The sequence below is a fragment of the Nerophis ophidion genome, linkage group LG27 (genome assembly GCF_033978795.1).
Source record: "Nerophis ophidion isolate RoL-2023_Sa linkage group LG27, RoL_Noph_v1.0, whole genome shotgun sequence".
Taxonomy (NCBI): Eukaryota; Metazoa; Chordata; class Actinopteri; order Syngnathiformes; family Syngnathidae; genus Nerophis; species Nerophis ophidion.
Window position 1 is genome coordinate 27,801,175 of NC_084637.1, and position 25,519 is coordinate 27,826,693.

At 41.2% G+C, this 25,519-nt stretch overlaps 1 protein-coding gene across 1 annotated transcript in view; it reads right to left on the reverse strand.

Moving 5' to 3' along the window:
• The window catches only part of LOC133544179 (gamma-aminobutyric acid receptor subunit gamma-3-like), a 295,191-nt gene that overhangs the window by 58,972 nt on the left and 210,700 nt on the right, over positions 1 to 25,519 (reverse strand). The window contains exon 7 of the mRNA XM_061889289.1: positions 8,332 to 8,469. Coding sequence (XP_061745273.1) covers positions 8,332 to 8,469 — 138 coding nt within the window. The remainder of the gene's footprint in view (positions 1 to 8,331; positions 8,470 to 25,519) is intronic.

Here is a 25,519-nt window from a genome sequence, read left to right on the forward strand (position 1 = left end):
TTCACAATAAAAGCCCTGCTTCATGCTGCCTGCGCTAACAAAATAAGAGTCTCGGAAAGCTGGCGTGCACAAGTGATGTGCACGCCAGCTTTCTGAGGGATCGCTTGTGCACGCCAGTTTTCCGAGACTCTGTATTTAGTTAGCGCAGGCAGCATGAAGCAGGGCTTTTATTGTGAAGATAAGAAATGTGCAGTCGGCCTTTAGAGTTTTGACGGAAGGTACGGCGCGAGAGTCTGTTGAAATAAAAAGTGTTTCTCGCCTTCCTCTCAGTCATATTTTAATAATAATGATCTTGCAGCAGCCAGCGTCATCTCACAAGACCCTCCGGTACCGTGAATGTCATTTAAGTGACGTCTTGGTGAAGATTGATGAGCACTAATTTTTAGGTCTATTTTTTTAAAAAGCCTAGCTGGAGATCGACTGACACACCCCCCGCGGTCGACTGGTAGCTCGCGATTGACGTAATGGGCACCCCTGACTTAGACTAAGTCTCACACGCCGGTGGAGGAGAGAAACAAATATAAGCACGGGGGTAAGCGGAGACATTTGGCAAGTTTGTCACGGTGTAAATTAATCACGTGTATTTTCAGCCGCATGATCTAATTATCACGCGCGAGAAGACGGCGCGCTGACAAGCGGCGAGGGAAACAAAAGCAAAGTAATAAGTGAGAAAGCAAATCATTTTCTTGGAGGTTTGTGTTGTGGAGGGGGTGATTCTGTCATGACGATACAGCAGGAGTCCAACACTCATCTTTGGAGATGTCCGATAATATCGGACTGCCGATATTAAATGCTTTAAAAGAGTGGTCCCCAACATTTTTGTAGCTGCGGACCGGTCAATGCTTGAAAATTTGCCCCACGGAACGGGGTGGCGGGAAAGGGGGAGGGGTTATTATTTATTTTATTTTATTTTTCATAAAGAAATACAATCATGTGTGCTTACGGGCTGTATTGATCTATATCGATATATAATGTACATATTGTGTTTTTTATTTTGATTTAATAATAAAAAGAAACAAAACAAAACAAAAAAAATTATTATTTTTTTTTATTTCTTGTGCTTGGTTGGGGACCGCTGCTTTAAAATGTAATATCGGAAATTATCGGTATGGGATTCAAAAAGTAAAATGTATGACTTTTTAAAACGCCGCTGTAGAAAACTACAGAGCAATTGCGCCTCCCAGTCATACTTGCCAACCCTCCCGATTTTCCTGGGAGACTCCAGAATTTCAGTGCTCCTACCGGGAAAACCATCCATCTTCTTCCGCTTATCCGAGGTCGGGTCACGGGGGCAGCAGCCTAAGCAAGTAAGCCCGGAGTTCCCTCTCTCCAGCCACTTCGTCCAGCTCTTCCCGGGAGATCCCGAGGTGTTCCCAGGCCAGCCGGGAGACATGGTCGTCCCAACGTGTCCTGGGTCTTCCCCGTGGCCTCTTACCAGTTGGACTTGCCCTAAGCACCTCCCTAGGGAGACCAGATGCCCGAACCACCTCATCTGCCTCCTCTCCATGTGGAGGAGCAGCGGCTTTACTTTGAGTTCCCCCCGGATGGCAGAGCTTCTCACCCTCTCTCTAACGGAGAGCCCCAACATCCGGCGGAGGAAACCCGTAATCTTGTCCTTTCGGTCATAACCCAAAGCTCATGACCATATGCGAGGATGGGAACGTAGATCGACCGGTAAATTGAGAGCTTTGCCTTCCGGCTCAGCTCCTTCTTCACCACAACGGATCGATACAGCGTCTGCATTACTTAAGATGCCGCACCGATCCGCCTGTCGATCTCACGATCCACTCTTCCCACACTCGTGAACAAGACTCCGGGGTACTTGAACTCCTCCACTTGGGGCAGGGTCTCCTCCCCAGCCCGGAGATGGCACTCCACCCTTTTCCGGGCAAGAACCATGGACTGGGACTTGGAGGTGCTGATTCTCATTTGAGTCGCTTCACACTCGGCTGCGGACCGATCCAGTGAGAGCTGAAGATCCTGGCCAGATGAAGCCATCAGGACCACATCATCTGCAAAAAGCAGAGACCTAATCCTGCAGCCACCAAACCGGATCCCCTAAACGCCTTGACTGCGCCTAGAAATTCTGTCCATAAAAGTTATGAACGGTCATGAGCTTGGGGTTATGACCGAAAGGACAAGATCACGGGTACAAGCGGCCGAAATGAGTTTCCTCCACTGGGTGGTGGGGCTCTCCCTTAGAGATAGGGTAAGAAGCTCTGCCATCCGGGAGGAACTCAAAGTAAAGCCGCTGCTCCTCCACATGAAGAGGAGCCAGATGAGGTGGTTCGGGCATCTGGTCAGGATGCCACCCGAACGCCTCCCTAGGGAGGTGTTTAGGGCACGTCCGACGGGTAGGAGGCCACGGGGAAGACCCAGGACACGTTGGGAAGACTATGTCTCCCGGCTGGCCTGGGAACCCCTCGGCATCCCCCGGGAAGAGCTGGACGAAGTGGCTGGGGAGAGGGAAGTCTGGGCTTACTTGCTTAGGCTGCTGCCCCCGCGACCCGAACCTCGGATAAGCGGAAGACGATGGATGGATGGATGGAATCGCTTCTCAAAAAAGGGGTACAAATAAAAGACGCTCACAAGGCGAAGGCACAAACTTGGCGCAGGGAAGAAAACTAACACTGTGAACACAAAACAAACAACACTTACTGTGACCAGAAAAGAGCAGCATGAGCAGAGCAGACACAGAGTAATGTTGCCAGGCAGACTAACTGACAAAGACAGGCTTAAATAATAATAATTACAGACAGGTGTGATCCAAACAAAAGAGGCAGGTGAAACTAATGAGTCGCCTTGGTGACAAAAAAAACAAGAAAGCACAAACTGGAACTAATGGAGTCGTCATGGAAACTAAAACAAACAAGGGTGCATAAAAACAGGAACTAATGGAGTCCAAAGCTAGCAGAAAATAACAAAACATAATCCAGACCACAGGACATGACAGTAGGAAACACTACAGAGTAATTGCGTCTCCAAGTCATACTTGCCAACCCTCCCGATTTTCCCCGGGAGACTCCCGGAATTCAGTGCCCCTCCCAAAGATCTCCCGGGGCAACCATTCTCCCGATTTCCGCCCAGACAACAATATTTGGGGGCGTGCCTTAAAGGACACTGCCTTTGCGTGCCGAACCAATCACATAATATCTACCTACGGCTTTTCACACACACAAGTGAATGCAAGGCATACTTGGTCAACAGCCATACAGGTCACACTGAGGGTGCCCGTATAAACAACCCTTTTACAGATATGCACCACACTGCGAACCCACACCAAACAAGAATGACAAGCACATTTTGGGAGACCATCCGCACTGTAACAAAACAAACACAATAGAACAAATACCCGGAAACCCTTGCAGCACTAACTCGGCCAGGACGCTACAATATACACACCCCGCTGTCACATCCTCATGCTCTCTCAGGGAAAGCCTGTCCCAAATTCCAAGCTGCTGTTTTGAGGCATGTTAAAAAAAAAAACATGCACTTTTGTGACTTCAATAATAAATATGGCAGTGCCATGTTGGCATTTTTTTCGTCCATAACTTGAGTTGATTTATTTTGGAAAACCTTGTTACATTGTTTAATGCATCCAGCGGGCAGGTAGCGACACGGTAGCGTTAGCTGTGATGCTAACGGTGCGGTGCGGGTGGTGATACGAGAGAGAGAAGGTGCGAATCTGGTAACAAATGAAGGAAGAATTAATTCCCAAGAAAAACAGCAGGGAGTCCATTGGCTTCGAGCGGGAATATGTTGAACAAGTATGCGGCAAAAGCATCATTCAAAAAATCACCCCGCTAGAAAATAAGGAGTGCTTGAAACTCTGCATGTTAACATCTCCGTTCGGTGTCACACCAACAAAATGCCGAAGCAATTATATACGGATCAACACCGTATGAATGAAATAGTGAACAACATAAGGAGATAACGTCCGCAGGAACCTACCACATAGCGAAGGACATACACTATTTGATTTCCTGTTATGCAGCTCATTTTTCATTTTAATGGAATTAAACTTGACAGTTATTTTATGTGCACAAAGCTTTTCTGTCATTAAGTTTACTTTGTATGTATAAGTATCATACTGAATGCAATAGTACTTATTTATAAGTAATAAATCAGACATTGTTTTTTTTTAACAAACAAAACAAAAACAAATTCTGGCTGGGGGTGGAAACAGTCTTAAAAATATATTTGGAATGTATCTTAAGCAGAGGTGGGTAGTAACGCGCTACATATACTCCGTTACATCTACTTGAGTAACTTTTGGGATAAATTTTACTTTTAAGAGTAGTTTTACTGCAACATACTTTTACTTGAGTATATTTATAGAGAAGAAACGCTACTTTTACTCCGCTCCATTTATCTACATTCAGCTTGCTACTCGCTACTGATTTTTATCGATATGTTAATGCACGCTTTGTCTGTTTTGGTTTGTCAGACAGACCTTCAAAGTAGGATCTATCACATGCCTGCGTTTCACCAATCAAATGCAGTCACCGGTGACGTTTGACTCCGTTTCACCAACCAAATGCTGTCACTAGTGACGTTTGACTCCATTTCACCAATCAAATGCAGTCACTGGTGATGTTTGACTCCGTTTCACCAATCAAATGCAGTCACTGGTGAGGTTTGACTCCGTTTCACCAATCAAATGCAGTCACTGGTGACGTTTGACTCCGTTTCACCAATCAAATGCAGTCACTGGTGACGTTTGACTCCGTTTCACCAATCAAATGCAGTCACTGGTGACGTTTGACTCCGTTTCACCAATCAAATGCAGTCACTGGTGACGTTTGACTCCGTTTCACCAATCAAATGCAGTCACCGGTAACGTTTGACTCCGTTTCACTAATCAAATGCACTCACTGGTGACGTTTGACTTCGTTTCACCAATCAAATGCAGTCACTGGTGACGTTTGACTCCGTTTCACCAATCAAATGCAGTCACTGGTGACGTTTGACTCCGTTTCACCAATCAAATGCAGTCACTGGTGACGTTTGACTCCGTTTCACCAATCAAATGCAGTCACTGGTGACGTTTGACTCCGTTTCACCAATCAAATGCAGTCACTGGTGACGTTTGACTCCGTTTCACCAATCAAATGCAGTCACCGGTAACGTTTGACTCAGTTTCACCAATCAAATGCACTCACTGGTGACGTTTGACTTCGTTTCACCAATCAAATGCAGTCACTGGTGACGTTTGACTCCGTTTCACCAATCAAATGCAGTCACTGGTGACGTTTGACTCCGTTTCACCAATGAAATGCAGTCACTGGTGACGTTTGACTCCGTTTCACCAATCAAATGCAGTCACTGGTGACGTTTGACTCCGTTTCACCAATCAAATGCAGTCACTGGTGACGTTTGACTCCGTTTCACCAATCAAACAGAGCCAGGCGTTCACATGCTTAACTGCACACTTTTTTTTTAATAAACCTTTATTTATAAATTTCAACATTTACAAACAGTTGAAAATAATAACCGAAGTAATTACAAAAACAGTACAAAACTGTATAAAAAACGTACAAAACAGCTCCAAGGGGTAGTAAATTCAAAGTAACTAAAATAGAATGCAAAATATATATATATATATATATATATATATATATATATATAAAATAAAGTGCAAAGCCATAGGCTCACTCAATCTCAGTAAATAACTTAAATTTGGAACACAGCATCATTGTTTTCACAGCTTTTTGGTTGTTAGAGGTAGAGTGTTTTAATATAGAGTTCTAAATCGTTTTTAAAGGCACAAAAAACAGGTTGGGGATTGAGGAACTTACATTTATGAATATAAAACTTAGCCAATAGTATAATGAGGTTGCAAAGGTAAAATTCATTTTCACATTTTTATTCAATACAGTGTAAAACCAAATATATACTATTTAATTTATATTATTGTTTTAGTTGCTTAAGAGATAATCCTGGCTCTGAATTTGTTCATTGCTATTTTTATGTTTTTGTGCATTACTTGTTGCCGTCATCATTAAACAAACAGGTTACTCATCAGTTACTCAGTACATGAGTAGTTTTTTCACAACATACTTTTTACTTTTACTCAAGTAAATATTTGGGTGACGACTCCTTACTTTTACTTGAGTAATACATCTCTAAAGTAACAGTACTCTTACTTGAGTACAAGTTCTGGCTACTCTACACACCTCTGGTTTTAATATTCCACTGAAAGAAGATTGATAACCAGGGCTCCACTCCCAATGCCCAATATTTGGGTGTCTAATGTTTATCCTTTATGCGGGGGACCAAAACCAAATGGAATATTCATGTGGGAAGCTCTTTGAACGCCAAATCAGTGGATGAGTGCAGTGGAGGCAAAGCGAGGTTAACAATAACCGTGTCATGTTCTGGGCCCGATCCCCCTCATTCATAATGCTCTGCTTAATCAGCCATTAAAACCAGCATTAAAAATGAATTAGCAACTGGCCCACGCGAATCCAGCGGTGGGTGTAATTAGTGGCACCTTTTTGGAGTGACAATATTACCACAGCATCCTCCAGACAACAAGCGGGGACCGAATGATCACATGAAATGTGCGACGTGAACGCCACTGAATAATTCAACTTTCCCTCGAATCTCTCATTTTGGTGATGAATGCTGGTGAAAACCTACAAACCCCCGTTTCCATATGAGTTGGGAAACTGTGTTAGATGTAAATATAAACAGAATACAATGATTTGCAAATAATTTTCAACCCATATTCAGTTGAATATGCTGCAAAGACAACATATTTGATGTTCAAACTGATAAACATTTTTTTTGTGTGCAAATAATCATTAACTTTAGAATTTGATGCCAGCAACACGTGACAAAGAAGTTGGGAAAGGTGGCAATAAATACTGATAAAGTTGAGGAATACTCATCAAACACTTATTTGGAACATCGCACAGGTGTGCAGGCTAATTGGGAACAGGTGGGTGCCATGATTGGGTATAAAAACAGCTTCCCGAAAAATGCTCGGTCTTTCACAAGAAAGGATGGGGCGAGGTACACCCCTTTGTCCACAACTGTGTGAGCAAATAGTCAAACAGTTTAAGAACAACATTTCTCAAAGTGCAATTGCAAGAAATTTAGGGATTTCAACATCTACGGTCCATAATATCATCAAAAGGTTCAGAGAATCTGGAGAAATCACTCCACGTAAGCGGCATGGCCGGAAACCAACATTAAAAGACCGTTACCTTCAATCCCTCAGACGGCACTGTATCAAAAAGCGACATCAATCTCAAAAGGATATCACCACATGGGCTCAGGAACACTTCAGAAAACCCCTGTCACTAAATCCAGTTGGTCGCTACATCTGTAAGTGCAAGTTAAACCTCTACTATGCGAAACGAAAGCCATTTATCAACAACATCCAGAAACGCCATCGGCTTCTCTGGGCCCGAGATCATCTAGGATGGACTGAGGCAAAGTGTTAAAGTGTTTTGTGGTCTGACGAGTCCACATTTCAAATTGTTTTTGGAAATATTCGACATCGTGTCATCCGGACCAAAGGGCAAGCGAAACAACCAGACTGTTATCCACGCAAAGTTCAAAAGTCAGCATATGTGATGGTATGGGGGTGCATTAGTGCCCAAGGCATGGGTAACTTACACATCTGTGAAGGCACCATTAATGCTGAAAGGTAAATACAGGTTTTGGAACAACATATGCTGCCATATAAGCGCCGTCTTTTTCATGGACGCCCCTGCTTATTTCAGCAAGACAATGCCAAGCCACATTCAGCACGTGTTAAAACAGCGTGACTTCGTAAAAAAAGAGTGCGGGTACTTTCCTGGCCCGCCTGCAGTACAGACCTGTCTCCGATCGAAAATGCGCATTATGAAGCGTAACATATAACAGCGGAGACCCCGGACTGTTGAACGACTGAAGCTCTACATAAAACAAGAATGGTAAAGAATTCCACTTTCAAAGCTTCAACAATTAGTTTCCTCAGTTCCCAAACGTTTATTGGGTGTTGTTAATAGAAAAGGTGATGTAACACAGTGGTGAACATGCCCTTTCCCAACTACTTTGGCACGTGTTGCCGCCATAAAGTTCTAAGTTATTTATTATTTGCAAAAAAAAATTAAGTTTATGAGTTTGAACATCAAATATATTGTCTTTGTAGTGCATTCAATTGATAAGGGGTTGAAAAGGATTTGCAAATCATTGTATTCCGTTTATATTTACATCTAACACAATTTCCCAACTCATATGGAAACAGGGTTCGATCACAATGTGTTCCACCTGTGACATGGAAAAACTATTAAGAGTCATTAGTGTGACATGAGGTCAGCGGTCTGACCCCCTCCATACCTGCAGTGGTGGTCAATACGTCGGTGGTGTTTCGGAGCCCCATGAAATCAAACTGGTAGAGACGCCAGTATTTCTGGTCCGAAGTCTCCACTGAGTTCCGCCTCCACTTGTACACGATTTCGTCCCGGGGGTAACCATCTGGAAACAAGACAGAAACTTTGCTTCATCCTAAGAACAACAGTTTAAACCCACTTGGATATTACGCTAGCTTGTACCCAAGAGAATATGGTGACCTGAAATAGGTATCTAGGGTAGACAATATGCGATATCAATCATATATATCAGGCCAACCAGTCTACATGTGCTTTGTGGACTTGGAGAAGAAATTCGACCGTGTCCCTCGGGAAGTCCTGTGGGGAGTGCTCAGAGAGTATGGGGTATCGGACTGTCTTATTGTGGCGGTCCACTCCCTGTATGATCAGTATCAGAGCTTGGTCCGCATTGCCGGCAGTAATCGGACACATTTCCAGTGAGGGATTTCAACATCTACGGTCCATAATATCATCAAAAGGTTCAGAGAATCCGGGGAAATCACTCCACGTAAGCGGCATGGCCGGAAACGAACTTTGAATGACCGTGACCTTCGATCCCTCAGACGGCACTGTATCAAAAACCGACATCAATCTCTAAAGGATATCACCACATGGGCTCATCGATGCCCTTTGTCATCGATTCTGTTCATAACTTTTATGGACAGAATTTCTAGGTTCAGTCAAGGCGTTGAGGGGATCCGGTTTGGTGGCTGCAGGATTAGGTCTCTGCTTTTTGCGGATGATGTGGTTCTGATGGCTACTGGATCGGTGTGCAGCCGAGTGTGAAGCGACTGGGATGACAATCAGCACCTCCAAGTCCGAGTCCATGCTTCTCGCCAGGAAAAGGGTGGAGTGCCATCTCCGGGTTGGGGAGGAGACCCTGCCCCAAGTGGAGGAGTTCAAGTACCTCAGAGTCTTGTTCGCAAGTGAGGGAAGAGTGGATCGTGAGGTCGACAGGATCGGTGTGACGCTGTATCGATCCATTGTGGTGAAGAAGGAGCTGAGCCGGAAGGCAAAGCTCTCAATTTACCGGTTGATCTACGTTCCCATCCTCACCTATGGTCATGAGCTTTGGGTTATGACCGAAAGGACAAGATCACGGGTACAAGCGGCCGAAATGAGTTTCCTCCGCCGGGTGGCAGGGCTCTCCCTTAGAGATAGGATGAGAAGCTCTGCCATCCTCCTATCCAGATCGCAAAAAGCCGCTGCCTGACCAGGGCTTGGAAAATCTGAAAAGACTCCTCCCACCCCCAACAAGGACTATTTTCACTGCTGGACTCTAGGAAGAGGTTCCGCAGCCTCCGTAGCAGAACCTCTGGGTTCTCTAACAGCTTCTTCCCTCAGGCCGTAAGACTCTTGAACGCATCATAATTAAATTAAGGTTGGTTTACCCGCGGACTCCGCGGATGAGACCGCAAACCGTGCATCTCTAGTACATGGAGATAAAGAATGTGGGATTCACAATATTCACTACGAACGATAAAACACTGAATATTGACAACATATGAATATATGACATATTTTACAATCAAGTGAGAAGGCAACTTAGATAGCAACAAAGCCCTGTGGGAAACCCCGAGAAGTGTGTCGTCTATTGGAGGAAAAACCTATTCATGCCTTACTTGACGGCTTGTCCTAATTAGGGTCCCGGGGTAAGCAGGAACCGGTCCCTAGCTTTGGTCGAGAGGCGGGGTTCACCTTAGACCGGGCACGTGTTGGGAGAATGTGTACCTCGCATCAGAAGAACCGCACTGAGACCGTTGAAACCCGGGATGTGTTCGGCGCGAGACCCCCGTGCGGCGTGGTTTAAACAATTACTCGCAAGTCGTTTCCCAGTGTGTCGGCTAAGATCTCCACCAGGAAATGAGTGACAGCAATAATGAGGCAGGGGGCGAGCCCTTGTTGTGGGGCATGCTGGGAAGCACATTAATTATGCCAAAGCGCTCGTTAGACGGCGGCCTCCTATTAGACGTCAGGAGGTCCAGCTTGCTGGAGCTGCTAAATGAGCAGCACCTATCGGCGCGCAGAACACAGGCGGGGATTTTCCCCAACGGTGGTGATGGGGTTTTATGAAAGCGCTACCGCCTGACTAAAATGGAAATGAGGCGGCGGCGATGCATTTTGAAAAAGGCGAGCCATCACACGGCTGTATTTGTGTCGCGCTGACAGGAGTCGCTCGGATGGTCTAATCGATACGTCCGATTTGTTGACGCCCAGACGTCAAGCACTCGGAATTTACTTATCGCCGCTGACTTTGCAAGATGTCTGCTTTATGGAATAATTTAGTGCCGGAAACTTTCACTCCTCCTCACTGCTGACAGACAGGAGGAAATGTGCTGAAATGTGAGGGAAATGTCACACCTTTTCTCTCCTGGCTGGGAAATTACCCGCTGGGCCCGCAATCATGGTGAGCACGGTCGCCATATACAAGTCCATTTATAGAGCATGCGAACACCATGCTTTTATAGCGACACAGTGAGAGCACTTAACTGACGCAACTTTAATTACCGCATTTAAAAAACTAAATTTGCTGGTATTTTGACCATGTTGCTGTTTTGTGAGAGCAGCACCGTCCAAAACGGGAAGTGAGATTATTTATGTGTGTTGTATCGCAGTAGATTATTTAGGACAGAGACGTGTGTGTTGTATCGCAGTAGATTATTTAGGACAGAGACGTGTGTTGTATCGCAGTAGATTATTTAGGACAGAGACGTGTGTTGTATCGCAGTAGATTATTTAGGACAGAGACGTGTGTGTTGTATCGCAGTAGATTATTTAGGACAGAGACCTGTGTGTTGTATCGCAGTGGATTATTTAGGACAGAGACGTGTGTTGTATCGTAGTAGATTATTTAGGACAGAGACGTGTGTTGTATCGCAGTAGATTATTTAGGACAGAGACGTGTGTTGTATCGCAGTGGATTATTTAGGACAGAGACGTGTGTTGTATCGTAGTAGATTATTTAGGACAGAGACGTGTGTTGTATCGCAGTAGATTATTTAGGACAGAGACGTGTGTTGTATCGCAGTAGATTATTTAGGACAGAGACGTGTGTGTTGTATCGCAGTAGATTATTTAGGACAGAGACGTGTGTGTTGTATCGCAGTAGATTATTTAGGACAGAGACATGTGTGTTGTATCGCAGTAGATTATTTAGGACAGAGACATGTGTGTTGTATCGCAGTAGATTATTTAGGACAGAGACATGTGTGTTGTATCGCAGTAGATTATTTAGGACAGAGACATGTGTGTTGTATCGCAGTAGATTATTTAGGACAGAGACATGTGTTGTATCGCAGTAGATTATTTAGGACGGAGACATGTGTGTTGTATCGCAGTAGATTATTTAGGACAGAGACATGTGTGTTGTATCGCAGTCGATTATTTAGGACAGAGACGTGTGTTGTATCGCAGTAGATTATTTAGGATAGAGACGTGTGTTGTATCGCAGTAGATTATTTAGGACAGAGACATGTGTGTTGTATCGCAGTAGATTATTTAGGACAGAGACGTGTGTGTTGTATCGCAGTAGATTATTTAGGACAGAGATGTGTGTTGTATCGCAGTAGATTATTTAGGACAGAGACATGTGTGTTGTATCGCAGTAGATTATTTAGGACAGAGACGTGTGTGTTGTATCGCAGTAGATTATTTAGGACAGAGACGTGTGTGTTGTATCGCAGTAGATTATTTAGGACAGAGACATGTGTGTTGTATCGCAGTAGATTATTTAGGACAGAGACATGTGTGTTGTATCGCAGTAGATTATTTAGGACAGAGACATGTGTGTTGTATCGCAGTAGATTATTTAGGACAGAGACGTGTGTGTTGTATCGCAGTAGATTATTTAGGACAGAGACGTGTGTTGTATCGCAGTAGATTATTTAGGACAGAGACGTGTGTTGTATCGCAGTAGATTATTTAGGACAGAGACGTGTGTGTTGTATCGCAGTAGATTATTTAGGACAGAGACCTGTGTGTTGTATCGCAGTGGATTATTTAGGACAGAGACGTGTGTTGTATCGTAGTAGATTATTTAGGACAGAGACGTGTGTTGTATCGCAGTAGATTATTTAGGACAGAGACGTGTGTTGTATCGCAGTGGATTATTTAGGACAGAGACGTGTGTTGTATCGTAGTAGATTATTTAGGACAGAGACGTGTGTTGTATCGCAGTAGATTATTTAGGACAGAGACGTGTGTTGTATCGCAGTAGATTATTTAGGACAGAGACGTGTGTGTTGTATCGCAGTAGATTATTTAGGACAGAGACGTGTGTGTTGTATCGCAGTAGATTATTTAGGACAGAGACATGTGTGTTGTATCGCAGTAGATTATTTAGGACAGAGACATGTGTGTTGTATCGCAGTAGATTATTTAGGACAGAGACGTGTGTTGTATCGCAGTAGATTATTTAGGACAGAGACATGTGTGTTGTATCGCAGTAGATTATTTAGGACAGAGACATGTGTTGTATCGCAGTAGATTATTTAGGACGGAGACATGTGTGTTGTATCGCAGTAGATTATTTAGGACAGAGACATGTGTGTTGTATCGCAGTCGATTATTTAGGACAGAGACGTGTGTTGTATCGCAGTAGATTATTTAGGATAGAGACGTGTGTTGTATCGCAGTAGATTATTTAGGACAGAGACATGTGTGTTGTATCGCAGTAGATTATTTAGGACAGAGACGTGTGTGTTGTATCGCAGTAGATTATTTAGGACAGAGATGTGTGTTGTATCGCAGTAGATTATTTAGGACAGAGACATGTGTGTTGTATCGCAGTAGATTATTTAGGACAGAGACGTGTGTGTTGTATCGCAGTAGATTATTTAGGACAGAGACGTGTGTGTTGTATCGCAGTAGATTATTTAGGACAGAGACATGTGTGTTGTATCGCAGTAGATTATTTAGGACAGAGACATGTGTGTTGTATCGCAGTAGATTATTTAGGACAGAGACATGTGTGTTGTATCGCAGTAGATTATTTAGGACAGAGACATGTGTGTTGTATCGCAGTAGATTATTTAGGACAGAGACATGTGTGTTGTATCGCAGTAGATTATTTAGGACAGAGACATGTGTGTTGTATCGCAGTAGATTATTTAGGACGGAGACATGTGTGTTGTATCGCAGTAGATTATTTAGGACAGAGACATGTGTGTTGTATCGCAGTAGATTATTTAGGACAGAGACATGTGTGTTGTATCGCAGTAGATTATTTAGGACAGAGACATGTGTGTTGTATCGCAGTAGATTATTTAGGACAGAGACGTGTGTGTTGTATCGCAGTAGATTATTTAGGACAGAGACATGTGTGTTGTATCGCAGTAGATTATTTAGGACAGAGACATGTGTGTTGTATCGCAGTAGATTATTTAGGACAGAGACATGTGTGTTGTATCGCAGTAGATTATTTAGGACAGAGACGTGTGTGTTGTATCGCAGTAGATTATTTAGGACAGAGACATGTGTGTTGTATCGCAGTAGATTATTTAGGACAGAGACGTGTGTTGTATCGCAGTAGATTATTTAGGACAGAGACATGTGTGTTGTATCGCAGTCGATTATTTAGGATAGAGACATGTGTGTTGTATCGCAGTAGATTATTTAGGACAGAGACATGTGTGTTGTATCGCAGTAGATTATTTAGGACGGAGACATGTGTGTTGTATCGCAGTAGATTATTTAGGACAGAGACATGTGTGTTGTATCGCAGTAGATTATTTAGGACAGAGACATGTGTGTTGTATCGCAGTAGATTATTTAAAACAGAGACATATGTGTTGTATCGCAGTAGATTATTTAGGACAGAGACATGTGTGTTGTATCACAGTAGATTATTTAGGACAGAGACATGTGTGTTGCATCGCAGTAGATTATTTAGGACAGAGACATATGTGTTGTATCGCAGTAGATTATTTAGGACAGAGACATGTGTGTTGTATCGCAGTAGATTATTTAGGACAGAGACATGTGTGTTGTATCGCAGTAGATTATTTAGGACAGAGACATATGTGTTGTATCGCAGTAGATTATTTAGGACAGAGACGTGTGTGTTGTATCGCAGTAGATTATTTAGGACAGAGACGTGTGTGTTGTATCGCAGTAGATTATTTAGGACAGAGACGTGTGTGTTGTATCGCAGTAGATTATTTAGGACAGAGACGTGTGTGTTGTATCGCAGTAGATTATTTAGGACAGAGACATGTGTGTTGTATCGCAGTCGATTATTTAGGATAGAGACATGTGTGTTGTATCGCAGTAGATTATTTAGGACAGAGACATGTGTATTGTATCGCAGTAGATTATTTAGGACAGAGACGTGTGTTGTATCGCAGTAGATTATTTAGGACAGAGACATGTGTGTTGTATCGCAGTCGATTATTTAGGACAGAGACATGTGTGTTGTATCGCAGTAGATTATTTAGGACAGAGACGTGTGTTGTATCGCAGTAGATTATTTAGGACAGAGACGTGTGTTGTATCGCAGTAGATTATTTAGGACAGAGACGTGTGTTGTATCGCAGTAGATTATTTAGGACAGAGACATGTGTGTTGTATCGCAGTAGATTATTTAGGACAGAGACGTGTGTGTTGTATCACAGTAGATTATTTAGGACAGAGACGTGTGTGTTGTATCGCAGTAGATTATTTAGGACAGAGACATGTGTGTTGTATCGCAGTAGATTATTTAGGACAGAGACATGTGTGTTGTATCGCAGTAGATTATTTAGGACAGAGACATGTGCGTTGTATCGCAGTAGATTATTTAGGACAGAGACATGTGTGTTGTATCGCAGTAGATTATTTAGGACAGAGACATGTGTGTTGTATCGCAGTCGATTATTTAGGACAGAGACATGTGTGTTGTATCGCAGTCGATTATTTAGGACAGAGACATGTGTGTTGTATCGCAGTAGATTATTTAGGACAGAGACATGTGTGTTGTATCGCAGTAGATTATTTAGGACAGAGACGTGTGTTGTATCGCAGTCGATTATTTAGGACAGAGACATGTGTGTTGTATCGCAGTCGATTATTTAAAACAGAGACATGTGTGTTGTATCGCAGTAGATTTTTTGGGACAGAGACATGTGTGTTGTATCGCAGTAGATTATTTAGGACAGAGACATGTGTGTTGTATCGCAGTAGATTATTTAGGACAGAGACGTGTGTGTTGTATCGCAGTAGATTATTTAGGACAGAGACGTGTGTGTTGTATCGCAGTAGATTATTTAGGACAGAGACGTGTGTGTTGTATCGCAGTAGATTATTTAGGACAGAGACATGTGTGTTGTATCGCAGTAGATTATTTAGGAAAGAGACATGTGTGTTGTATTGCAGTAGATTATTTAGGACAGAGACATGTGTGTTGTATCGCAGTAGATTATTTAGGACAGAGACATGTGTGTTGTATCGCAGTAGATTATTTAGGACAGAGACATGTGTGTTGTATCGCAGTAGATTATTTAGGACAGAGACATGTGTGTTGTATCGCAGTAGATTATTTAGGACAGAAACATGTGTGTTGTATCGCAGTAGATTATTTAGGACAGAGACGTGTGTTGTATGGCAGTAGATTATTTAGGACAGAGACATGTGTGTTGTATCGCAGTAGATTATTTAGGACAGAGACATGTGTGTTGTATCGCAGTAGATTATTTAGGACAGAGACATGTGTGTTGTATCGTAGTAGATTATTTAGGACAGAGACATGTGTGTTGTATCGCAGTAGATTATTTGGGACAGAGACGTGTGTGTTGTATCGCAGTAGATTATTTAGGACAGAGACGTGTGTGTTGTATCGCAGTAGATTATTTAGGACGGAGACATGTGTGTTGTATCGCAGTAGATTAATTAGGACAGAGACATGTGTGTTGTATCGCAGTAGATTATTTAAAAAAGAGACATATGTGTTGTATCGCAGTAGATTATTTAGGACAGAGACATGTGTGTTGTATCGCAGTAGATTATTTAGGACAGAGACGTGTGTGTTGTATCGTAGTAGATTATTTAGGACAGAGACATGTGTGTTGTATCGCAGTAGATTATTTAGGACAGAGACATGTGTGTTGTATCGCAGTAGATTATTTAGGACAGAGACGTGTGTTGTATCGCAGTAGATTATTTAGGACAGAGACATGTGTGTTGTATCGCAGTAGATTATTTAAAACAGACATGTGTTGTATCGCAGTAGATTATTTAAAACAGAGACATGTGTGTTGTATCGCAGTAGATTATTTAAAACAGACATGTGTTGTATCGCAGTAGATTATTCAAAACAGAGACATGTGTGTTGTATCGCAGTAGATTATTTAGGACAGAGACGTGTGTGTTGTATCGCAGTAGATTATTTAGGACAGAGACGTGTGTGTTGTATCGCAGTAGATTATTTAAAACAGAGACATGTGTGTTGTATCGCAGTAGATTATTTAAAATAGAGACGTGTGTTGTATCGCAGTAGATTATTTAGGACAGAGACATGTGTGTTGTATCGCAGTAGATTATTTAGGACAGAGACATGTGTGTTGTATCGCAGTAGATTATTTAAAAAAGAGACATGTGTGTTGTATCGCAGTAGATTATTTAGGACAGAGACATGTGTGTTGTATCGCAGTAGATTATTTAAAAAAGAGACATATGTGTTGTATCGCAGTAGATTATTTAGGAGAGAGACATGTGTGTTGTATCGCAGTAGATTATTTAGGAGAGAGACATGTGTGTTGTATCGCAGTAGATTATTTAGGACAGAGACATGTGTGTTGTATCGCAGTAGATTATTTAGGACAGAGACATGTGTGTTGTATCGCAGTAGATTATTTAGGAGAGAGACATGTGTGTTGTATCGCAGTAGATTATTTAGGACAGAGACATGTGTGTTGTATCGCAGTAGATTATTTAGGACAGAGACGTGTGTTGTATCGCAGTAGATTATTTAGGACAGAGACATGTGTGTTGTATCGCAGTAGATTATTTAGGACAGAGACGTGTGTGTTGTATCGCAGTAGATTATTTAGGACAGAGACATGTGTGTTGTATCGCAGTAGATTATTTAGGACAGAGACATGTGTGTTGTATCGCAGTAGATTATTTAAAACCGAGACGTGTGTGTTGTATCGCAGTAGATTATTTAAAATAGAGACGTGTGTTGTATCGCAGTAGATTATTTGGGACAGAGACATGTGTGTTGTATCGCAGTAGATTATTTAAAAAAGAGACATATGTGTTGTATCGCAGTAGATTATTTAGGACAGAGACATGTGTGTTGTATCGCAGTAGATTATTTAGGACAGAGACGTGTGTGTTGTATCGTAGTAGATTATTTAGGACAGAGACATGTGTGTTGTATCGCAGTAGATTATTTAGGACAGAGACATGTGTGTTGTATCGCAGTAGATTATTTAGGACAGAGACGTGTTGTATCGCAGTAGATTATTTAGGACAGAGACATGTGTGTTGTATCGCAGTAGATTATTTAGGACAGAGACGTGTGTTGTATCGCAGTAGATTATTTAGGACAGAGACATGTGTGTTGTATCGCAGTAGATTATTTAAAACAGACGTGTTGTATCGCAGTAGATTATTTAAAACAGAGACATGTGTGTTGTATCGCAGTAGATTATTTAGGACAGAGACATGTGTGTTGTATCGCAGTAGATTATTTAGGACAGAGACAGGTGTGTTGTGTCGCAGTAAATTATTTAGGACAGAGACATGTGTGTTGTATCGCAGTAGATTATTTAGGACAGAGACATGTGTGCTGTATCGCAGTAGATTATTTAGGACAGAGACGTGTGTTGTATCGTAGTAGATTATTTAAAACAGAGAAATGTGTGTTGTATCGCAATAGATTATTTAGGACAGAGACATGTGTGTTGTATCGCAGTAGATTATTTAGGACAGAGACGTGTGTTGTATCGCAGTAGATTATTTAGGACAGAGACATGTGTGTTGTATCGCAGTAGATTATTTAGGACAGAGACGTGTGTTGTATCGCAGTAGATTATTTAGGACAGAGACATGTGTGTTGTATCGCAGTAGATTATTTAGGACAGAGACATGTGTGTTGTATCGCAGTAGATTATTTAGGACAGAGACATGTGTGTTGTATCGCAGTAGATTATTTAGGACAGAGACATGTGTGTTGTATCGCAGTAGATTATTTAGGACAGAGACGTGTGTGTTGTATCGCAGTAGATTATTTAGGACAGAGACATGTGTGTTGTATCGCAGTAAATTATTTAGGACAGAGACATGTGTGTTGTATCGCAGTAGATTATTTAGGACAGAGACATGTGTGTTGTATCGCAGTAGATTATTTAAGACAGAGACATGTGTGTTGTATCGCAGTAGATTATTTAAAAAAGAGACATATGTGTTGTATCGCAGTAGATTATTTAGGACAGAGACATGTGTGTTGTATCGCAGTAGATTATTTAAAAAAGAGACATATGTGTTGTATCGCAGTAGATTATTTAGGACAGAGACATGTGTGTTGTATCGCAGTAGATTATTTAAAACAGAGACATGTGTGCTGTATCGCAGTAGATTATTTAGGACAGAGACATGTGTGTTGTATCGCAGTAGATTATTTAGGACGGAGACGTGTGTGTTGTATCGCAGTAGATTATTTAGGACGGAGACATGTGTGTTGTATCGCAGTAGATTATTTAGGACAGAGACGTGTGTGTTGTATCGCAGTAGATTATTTAGGACAGAGACGTGTGTTGTATCGCAGTAGATTATTTAGGACAGAGACATGTGTGTTGTATCGCAGTAGATTATTTGGGACAGAGACATGTGTGTTGTATCGCAGTAGATTATTTAAAATAGAGACATGTGTGTTGTATCGCAGTAGATTATTTGGGACAGAGACATGTGTGTTGTATCGCAGTAGATTATTTAGGACAGAGACATGTGTGTTGTATCGCAGTAGATTATTTAGGACAGAGACATGTGTGTTGTATCGCAGTAGATTATTTAGGACAGAGACATGTGTGTTGTATCGCAGTAGATTATTTAAAATATAGACATGTGTGTTGTATCGCAGTAGATTATTTAGGACAGAGACGTGTGTGTTGTATCGCAGTAGATTATTTAAAATAGAGACATGTGTGTTGTATCGCAGTAGATTATTTAAAACAGAGACATGTGTGTTGTATCGCAGTAGATTATTTAGGACAGAGACATGTGTGTTGTATCGCAGTAGATTATTTAAAATAGAGACATGTGTGTTGTATCGCAGTAGATTATTTAGGACAGAGACATGTGTGTTGTATCGCAGTAGATTATTTAGGACAGAGACATGTGTGTTGTATCGCAGTAGATTATTTAGGACAGAGACATGTGTGTTGTATCGCAGTAGATTATTTAAAATATAGACATGTGTGTTGTATCGCAGTAGATTATTTAGGACAGAGACGTGTGTGTTGTATCGCAGTAGATTATTTAGGACAGATACATGTGTGTTGTATCGCAGTAGATTATTTAGGACAGAGACGTGTGTTGTATCGCAGTAGATTATTTACGACAGAGACATGTGTGTTGTATCGCAGTAGATTATTTAAAACAGAGACATGTGTGTTGTATCGCAGTAGATTATTTAAAACAGAGACATGTGTGTTGTATCGCAGTAGATTATTTAAAATAGAGACGTGTGTTGTATCGCAGTAGATTATTTGGGACAGACACATGTGTGTTGTATCGCAGTAGATTATTTAGGACAGAGACATGTGTGTTGTATCGCAGTAGATTATTTAGGACAGAGACATGTGTGTTGTATCGCAGTAGATTATTTAGGACAGAGACATGTGTGTTGTATCGCAGTAGATTATTTAGGACAGAGACATGTGTGTTGTATCGCAGTAGAATATTTAGGACAGAGACATGTGTGTTGTATCGCAGTAGATTATTTAAAACAGAGACATGTGTGTTGTATCGCAGTAGATTATTTGGGACAGAGACATGTGTGTTGTATCGCAGTAGATTATTTAGGACAGAGACATGTGTGTTGTATCGCAGTAGATTATTTGGGACAGAGACATGTGTGTTGTATCGCAGTAGATTATTTAGGACAGAGACATGTGTGTTGTATCGCAGTAGATTATTTAGGACAGAGACATGTGTGTTGTATCGCAGTATATTATTTAGGACAGAGACATGTGTGTTGTATCGCAGTAGATTATTTAAAATAGAGACATGTGTGTTGTATCGCAGTAGATTATTTAGGACAGAGACATGTGTTGTATCGCAGTAGATTATTTAGGACAGAGACGTGTGTGTTGTATCGCAGTAGATTATTTAGGACAGATACATGTGTGTTGTATCGCAGTAGATTATTTAGGACAGAGACGTGTGTTGTATCGCAGTAGATTATTTACGACAGAGACATGTGTGTTGTATCGCAGTAGATTATTTAAAACAGAGACATGTGTGTTGTATCGCAGTAGATTATTTAAAACAGAGACATGTGTGTTGTATCGCAGTAGATTATTTAAAATAGAGACATGTGTGTTGTATCGCAGTAGATTATTTGGGACAGAGACATGTGTGTTGTATCGCAGTAGATTATTTAGGACAGAGACATGTGTGTTGTATCGCAGTAGATTATTTAGGACAGAGACATGTGTGTTGTATCGCAGTAGATTATTTAGGACAGAGACATGTGTGTTGTATCGCAGTAGATTATTTAGGACGGAGACATGTGTGTTGTATCGCAGTAGATTATTTAAAACAGAGACATATGTGTTGTATCGCAGTAGATTATTTAGGACAGAGACGTGTGTTGTATCGCAGTAGATTATTTACGACAGAGACATGTGTGTTGTATCGCAGTAGATTATATAAAACAGAGACATGTGTGTTGTATCGCAGTAGATTATTTAAAACAGAGACATGTGTGTTGTATCGCAGTAGATTATTTAAAATAGAGACATGTGTGTTGTATCGCTGTAGATTATTTGGGACAGAGACATGTGTGTTGTATCGCAGTAGATTATTTAGGACAGAGACGTGTGTTGTATCGCAGTAGATTATTTAGGACAGAGAAGTGTGTGTTGTATCGCAGTAGATTATTTAAAACAGAGACATGTGTGTTGTATCGCAGTAGATTATTTAAAATAGAGACATGTGTGTTGTATCGCAGTAGATTATTTGGGACAGAGACATGTGTGTTGTATCGCAGTAGATTATTTAGGACAGAGAAGTGTGTGTTGTATCGCAGTAGATTATTTAAAACAGAGACATGTGTGTTGTATCGCAGTAGATTATTTAAAATAGAGACATGTGTGTTGTATCGCAGTAGATTATTTGGGACAGAGACATGTGTGTTGTATCGCAGTAGATTATTTAGGACAGAGACATGTGTGTTGTATCGCAGTAGATTATTTAGGACAGAGACATGTGTGTTGTATCGCAGTAGATTATTTAGGACAGAGACATGTGTGTTGTATCGCAGTAGATTATTTAGGACAGAGACATGTGTGTTGTATCGCAGTAGATTATTTGGGACAGAGACATGTGTGTTGTATCGCAGTAGATTATTTAGGACAGAGACATGTGTGTTGTATCGCAGTAGATTATTTGGGACAGAGACATGTGTGTTGTATCGCAGTAGATTATTTAGGACAGAGACGTGTGTGTTGTATCGCAGTAGATTATTTAGGACAGAGACATGTGTGTTGTATCGCAGTAGATTATTTAGGACAGAGACATGTGTGTTGTATCGCAGTAGATTATTTAGGTCAGAGACATGTGTGTTGTATCGCAGTAGATTATTTAGGACAGAGACGTGTGTTGTATCGCAGTAGATTATTTAAAACAGAGACATGTGTGTTGTATCGCAGTAGATTATTTAAAATAGAGACATGTGTGTTGTATCGCAGTAGATTATTTGGGACAGAGACATGTGTGTTGTATCGCAGTAGATTATTTAGGACAGAGAAGTGTGTGTTGTATCGCAGTAGATTATTTAAAACAGAGACATGTGTGTTGTATCGCAGTAGATTATTTAAAATAGAGACATGTGTGTTGTATCGCAGTAGATTATTTGGGACAGAGACATGTGTGTTGTATCGCAGTAGATTATTTAGGACAGAGACATGTGTGTTGTATCGCAGTAGATTATTTAGGACAGAGACATGTGTGTTGTATCGCAGTAGATTATTTAGGACAGAGACATGTGTGTTGTATCGCAGTAGATTATTTAGGACAGAGACATGTGTGTTGTATCGCAGTAGATTATTTGGGACAGAGACATGTGTGTTGTATCGCAGTAGATTATTTAGGACAGAGACATGTGTGTTGTATCGCAGTAGATTATTTGGGACAGAGACATGTGTGTTGTATCGCAGTAGATTATTTAGGACAGAGACGTGTGTGTTGTATCGCAGTAGATTATTTAGGACAGAGACATGTGTGTTGTATCGCAGTAGATTATTTAGGACAGAGACATGTGTGTTGTATCGCAGTAGATTATTTAGGTCAGAGACATGTGTGTTGTATCGCAGTAGATTATTTAGGACAGAGACGTGTGTTGTATCGCAGTAGATTATTTAAAACAGAGACATGTGTGTTGTATCGCAGTAGATTATTTAGGACAGAGACATGTGTGTTGTATCGCAGTAGATTATTTAGGACAGAGACGTGTGTGTTGTATTGCAGTAGATTATTTAGGTCAGATACATGTGTGTTGTATCGCAGTAGATTATTTAGGACAGAGACGTGTGTTGTATCGCAGTAGATTATTTAAAACAGAGACATGTGTGTTGTATCGCAGTAGATCATTTAAAACAGAGACATGTGTGTTGTATCGCAGTAGATTATTTAAAATAGAGACATGTGTGTTGTATCGCAGTAGATTATTTGGGACAGAGACATGTGTGTTGTATCGCAGAAGATTATTTAGGACAGAGACATGTGTGTTGTATCGCAGTAGATTATTTAGGACAGAGACATGTGTGTTGTATCGCAGTAGATTATTTAGGACAGAGACATGTGTGTTGTATCGCAGTAGATTATTTAGGACGGAGACATGTGTGTTGTATCGCAGTAGATTATTTAAAACAGAGACATATGTGTTGTATCGCAGTAGATTATTTAGGACAGAGACATGTGTATTGTATCACAGTAGATTATTTAGGACAGAGACGTGTGTGTTGTATCACAGTAGATTATTTAGGACTGAGACATGTGTGTTGTATCACAGTAGATTATTTAGGACTGAGACATGTGTGTTGTATCGCAGTAGATTATTTAGGACAGAGACATGTGTGGTGTATCGCAGTAGATTATTTAGGACAGAGACGTGTGTGTTGTATCGCAGTAGATTATTTAGGACAGAGACGTGTGTGTTGTATCGCAGTAGATTATTTAGGACAGAGACGTGTGTGTTGTATCGCAGTAGATTATTTAGGACAGAGACATGTGTGTTGTATCGCAGTAGATTATTTAGGACAGAGACATGTGTGTTGTATCGCAGTAGATTATTTAGGACAGAGACATGTGTGTTGTATCGCAGTAGATTATTTAGGACAGAGACGTGTGTGTTGTATCGCAGTAGATTATTTAGGACGGAGACATGTGTGTTGTATCGCAGTAGATTATTTAGGACAGAGACGTGTGTTGTATCGCAGTAGATTATTTAGGACAGAGTCGTGTGTGTTGTATCGCAGTAGATTATTTAGGAAAGAGACATGTGTGTTGTATCGCAGTAGATTATTTAGGACAGAGACGTGTGTTGTATCGCAGTAGATTATTTAGGACAGAGTCGTGTGTGTTGTATCGCAGTCGATTATTTAGGATAGAGACATGTGTGTTGTATCGCAGTAGATTATTTAGGACAGAGACGTGTGTTGTATCGCAGTAGATTATTTAGGACAGAGACGTGTGTTGTATCGCAGTAGATTATTTAGGACAGAGACATGTGTGTTGTATCGCAGTCGATTATTTAGGACAGACACATGTGTGTTGTATCGCAGTAGATTATTTAGGACAGAGACGTGTGTTGTATCGCAGTAGATTATTTAGGATAGAGACGTGTGTTGTATCGCAGTAGATTATTTAGGACAGAGATGTGTGTTGTATCGCAGTAGATTATTTAGGACAGAGACATGTGTGTTGTATCGCAGTAGATTATTTAGGAAAGAGACGTGTGTGTTGTATCGCAGTAGATTATTTAGGACAGAGACGTGTGTGTTGTATCGCAGTAGATTATTTAGGACAGAGACATGTGTGTTGTATCGCAGTAGATTATTTAGGACAGAGACATGTGTGTTGTATCGCAGTAGATTATTTAGGACAGAGACATGTGTGTTGTATCGCAGTAGATTATTTAGGACAGAGACATGTGTGTTGTATCGCAGTAGATTATTTAGGACAGAGACATGTGTGTTGTATCGCAGTAGATTATTTAGGACAGAGACATGTGTGTTGTATCGCAGTAGATTATTTAGGACAGAGACGTGTGTTGTATCGCAGTAGATTATTTAGGACAGAGACGTGTGCGTTGTATCGCAGTAGATTCTTTAGGACAGAGACGTGTGTGTTGTATCGCAGTAGATTATTTAGGACAGAGACGTGTGTGTTGTATCGCAGTAGATTATTTAGGACAGAGACATGTGTGTTGTATCGCAGTAGATTATTTAGGACAGAGACATGTGTGTTGTATCGCAGTAGATTATTTAGGACAGAGACATGTGTGTTGTATCGCAGTAGATTATTTAGGACAGAGACGTGTGTGTTGTATCGCAGTAGATTATTTAGGACGGAGACATGTGTGTTGTATCGCAGTAGATTATTTAGGACAGAGACGTGTGTTGTATCGCAGTAGATTATTTAGGACAGAGTCGTGTGTGTTGTATCGCAGTAGATTATTTAAAACAGAGACATATGTGTTGTATCGCAGTAGATTATTTAGGACAGAGACATGTGTGTTGTATCACAGTAGATTATTTAGGACAGAGACATGTGTGTTGTATCACAGTAGATTATTTAGGACTGAGACATGTGTGTTGTATCGCAGTAGATTATTTAGGATAGAGACGTGTGTTGTATCGCAGTAGATTATTTAGGACAGAGATGTGTGTTGTATCGCAGTAGATTATTTAGGACAGAGACGTGTGCGTTGTATCGCAGTAGATTCTTTAGGACAG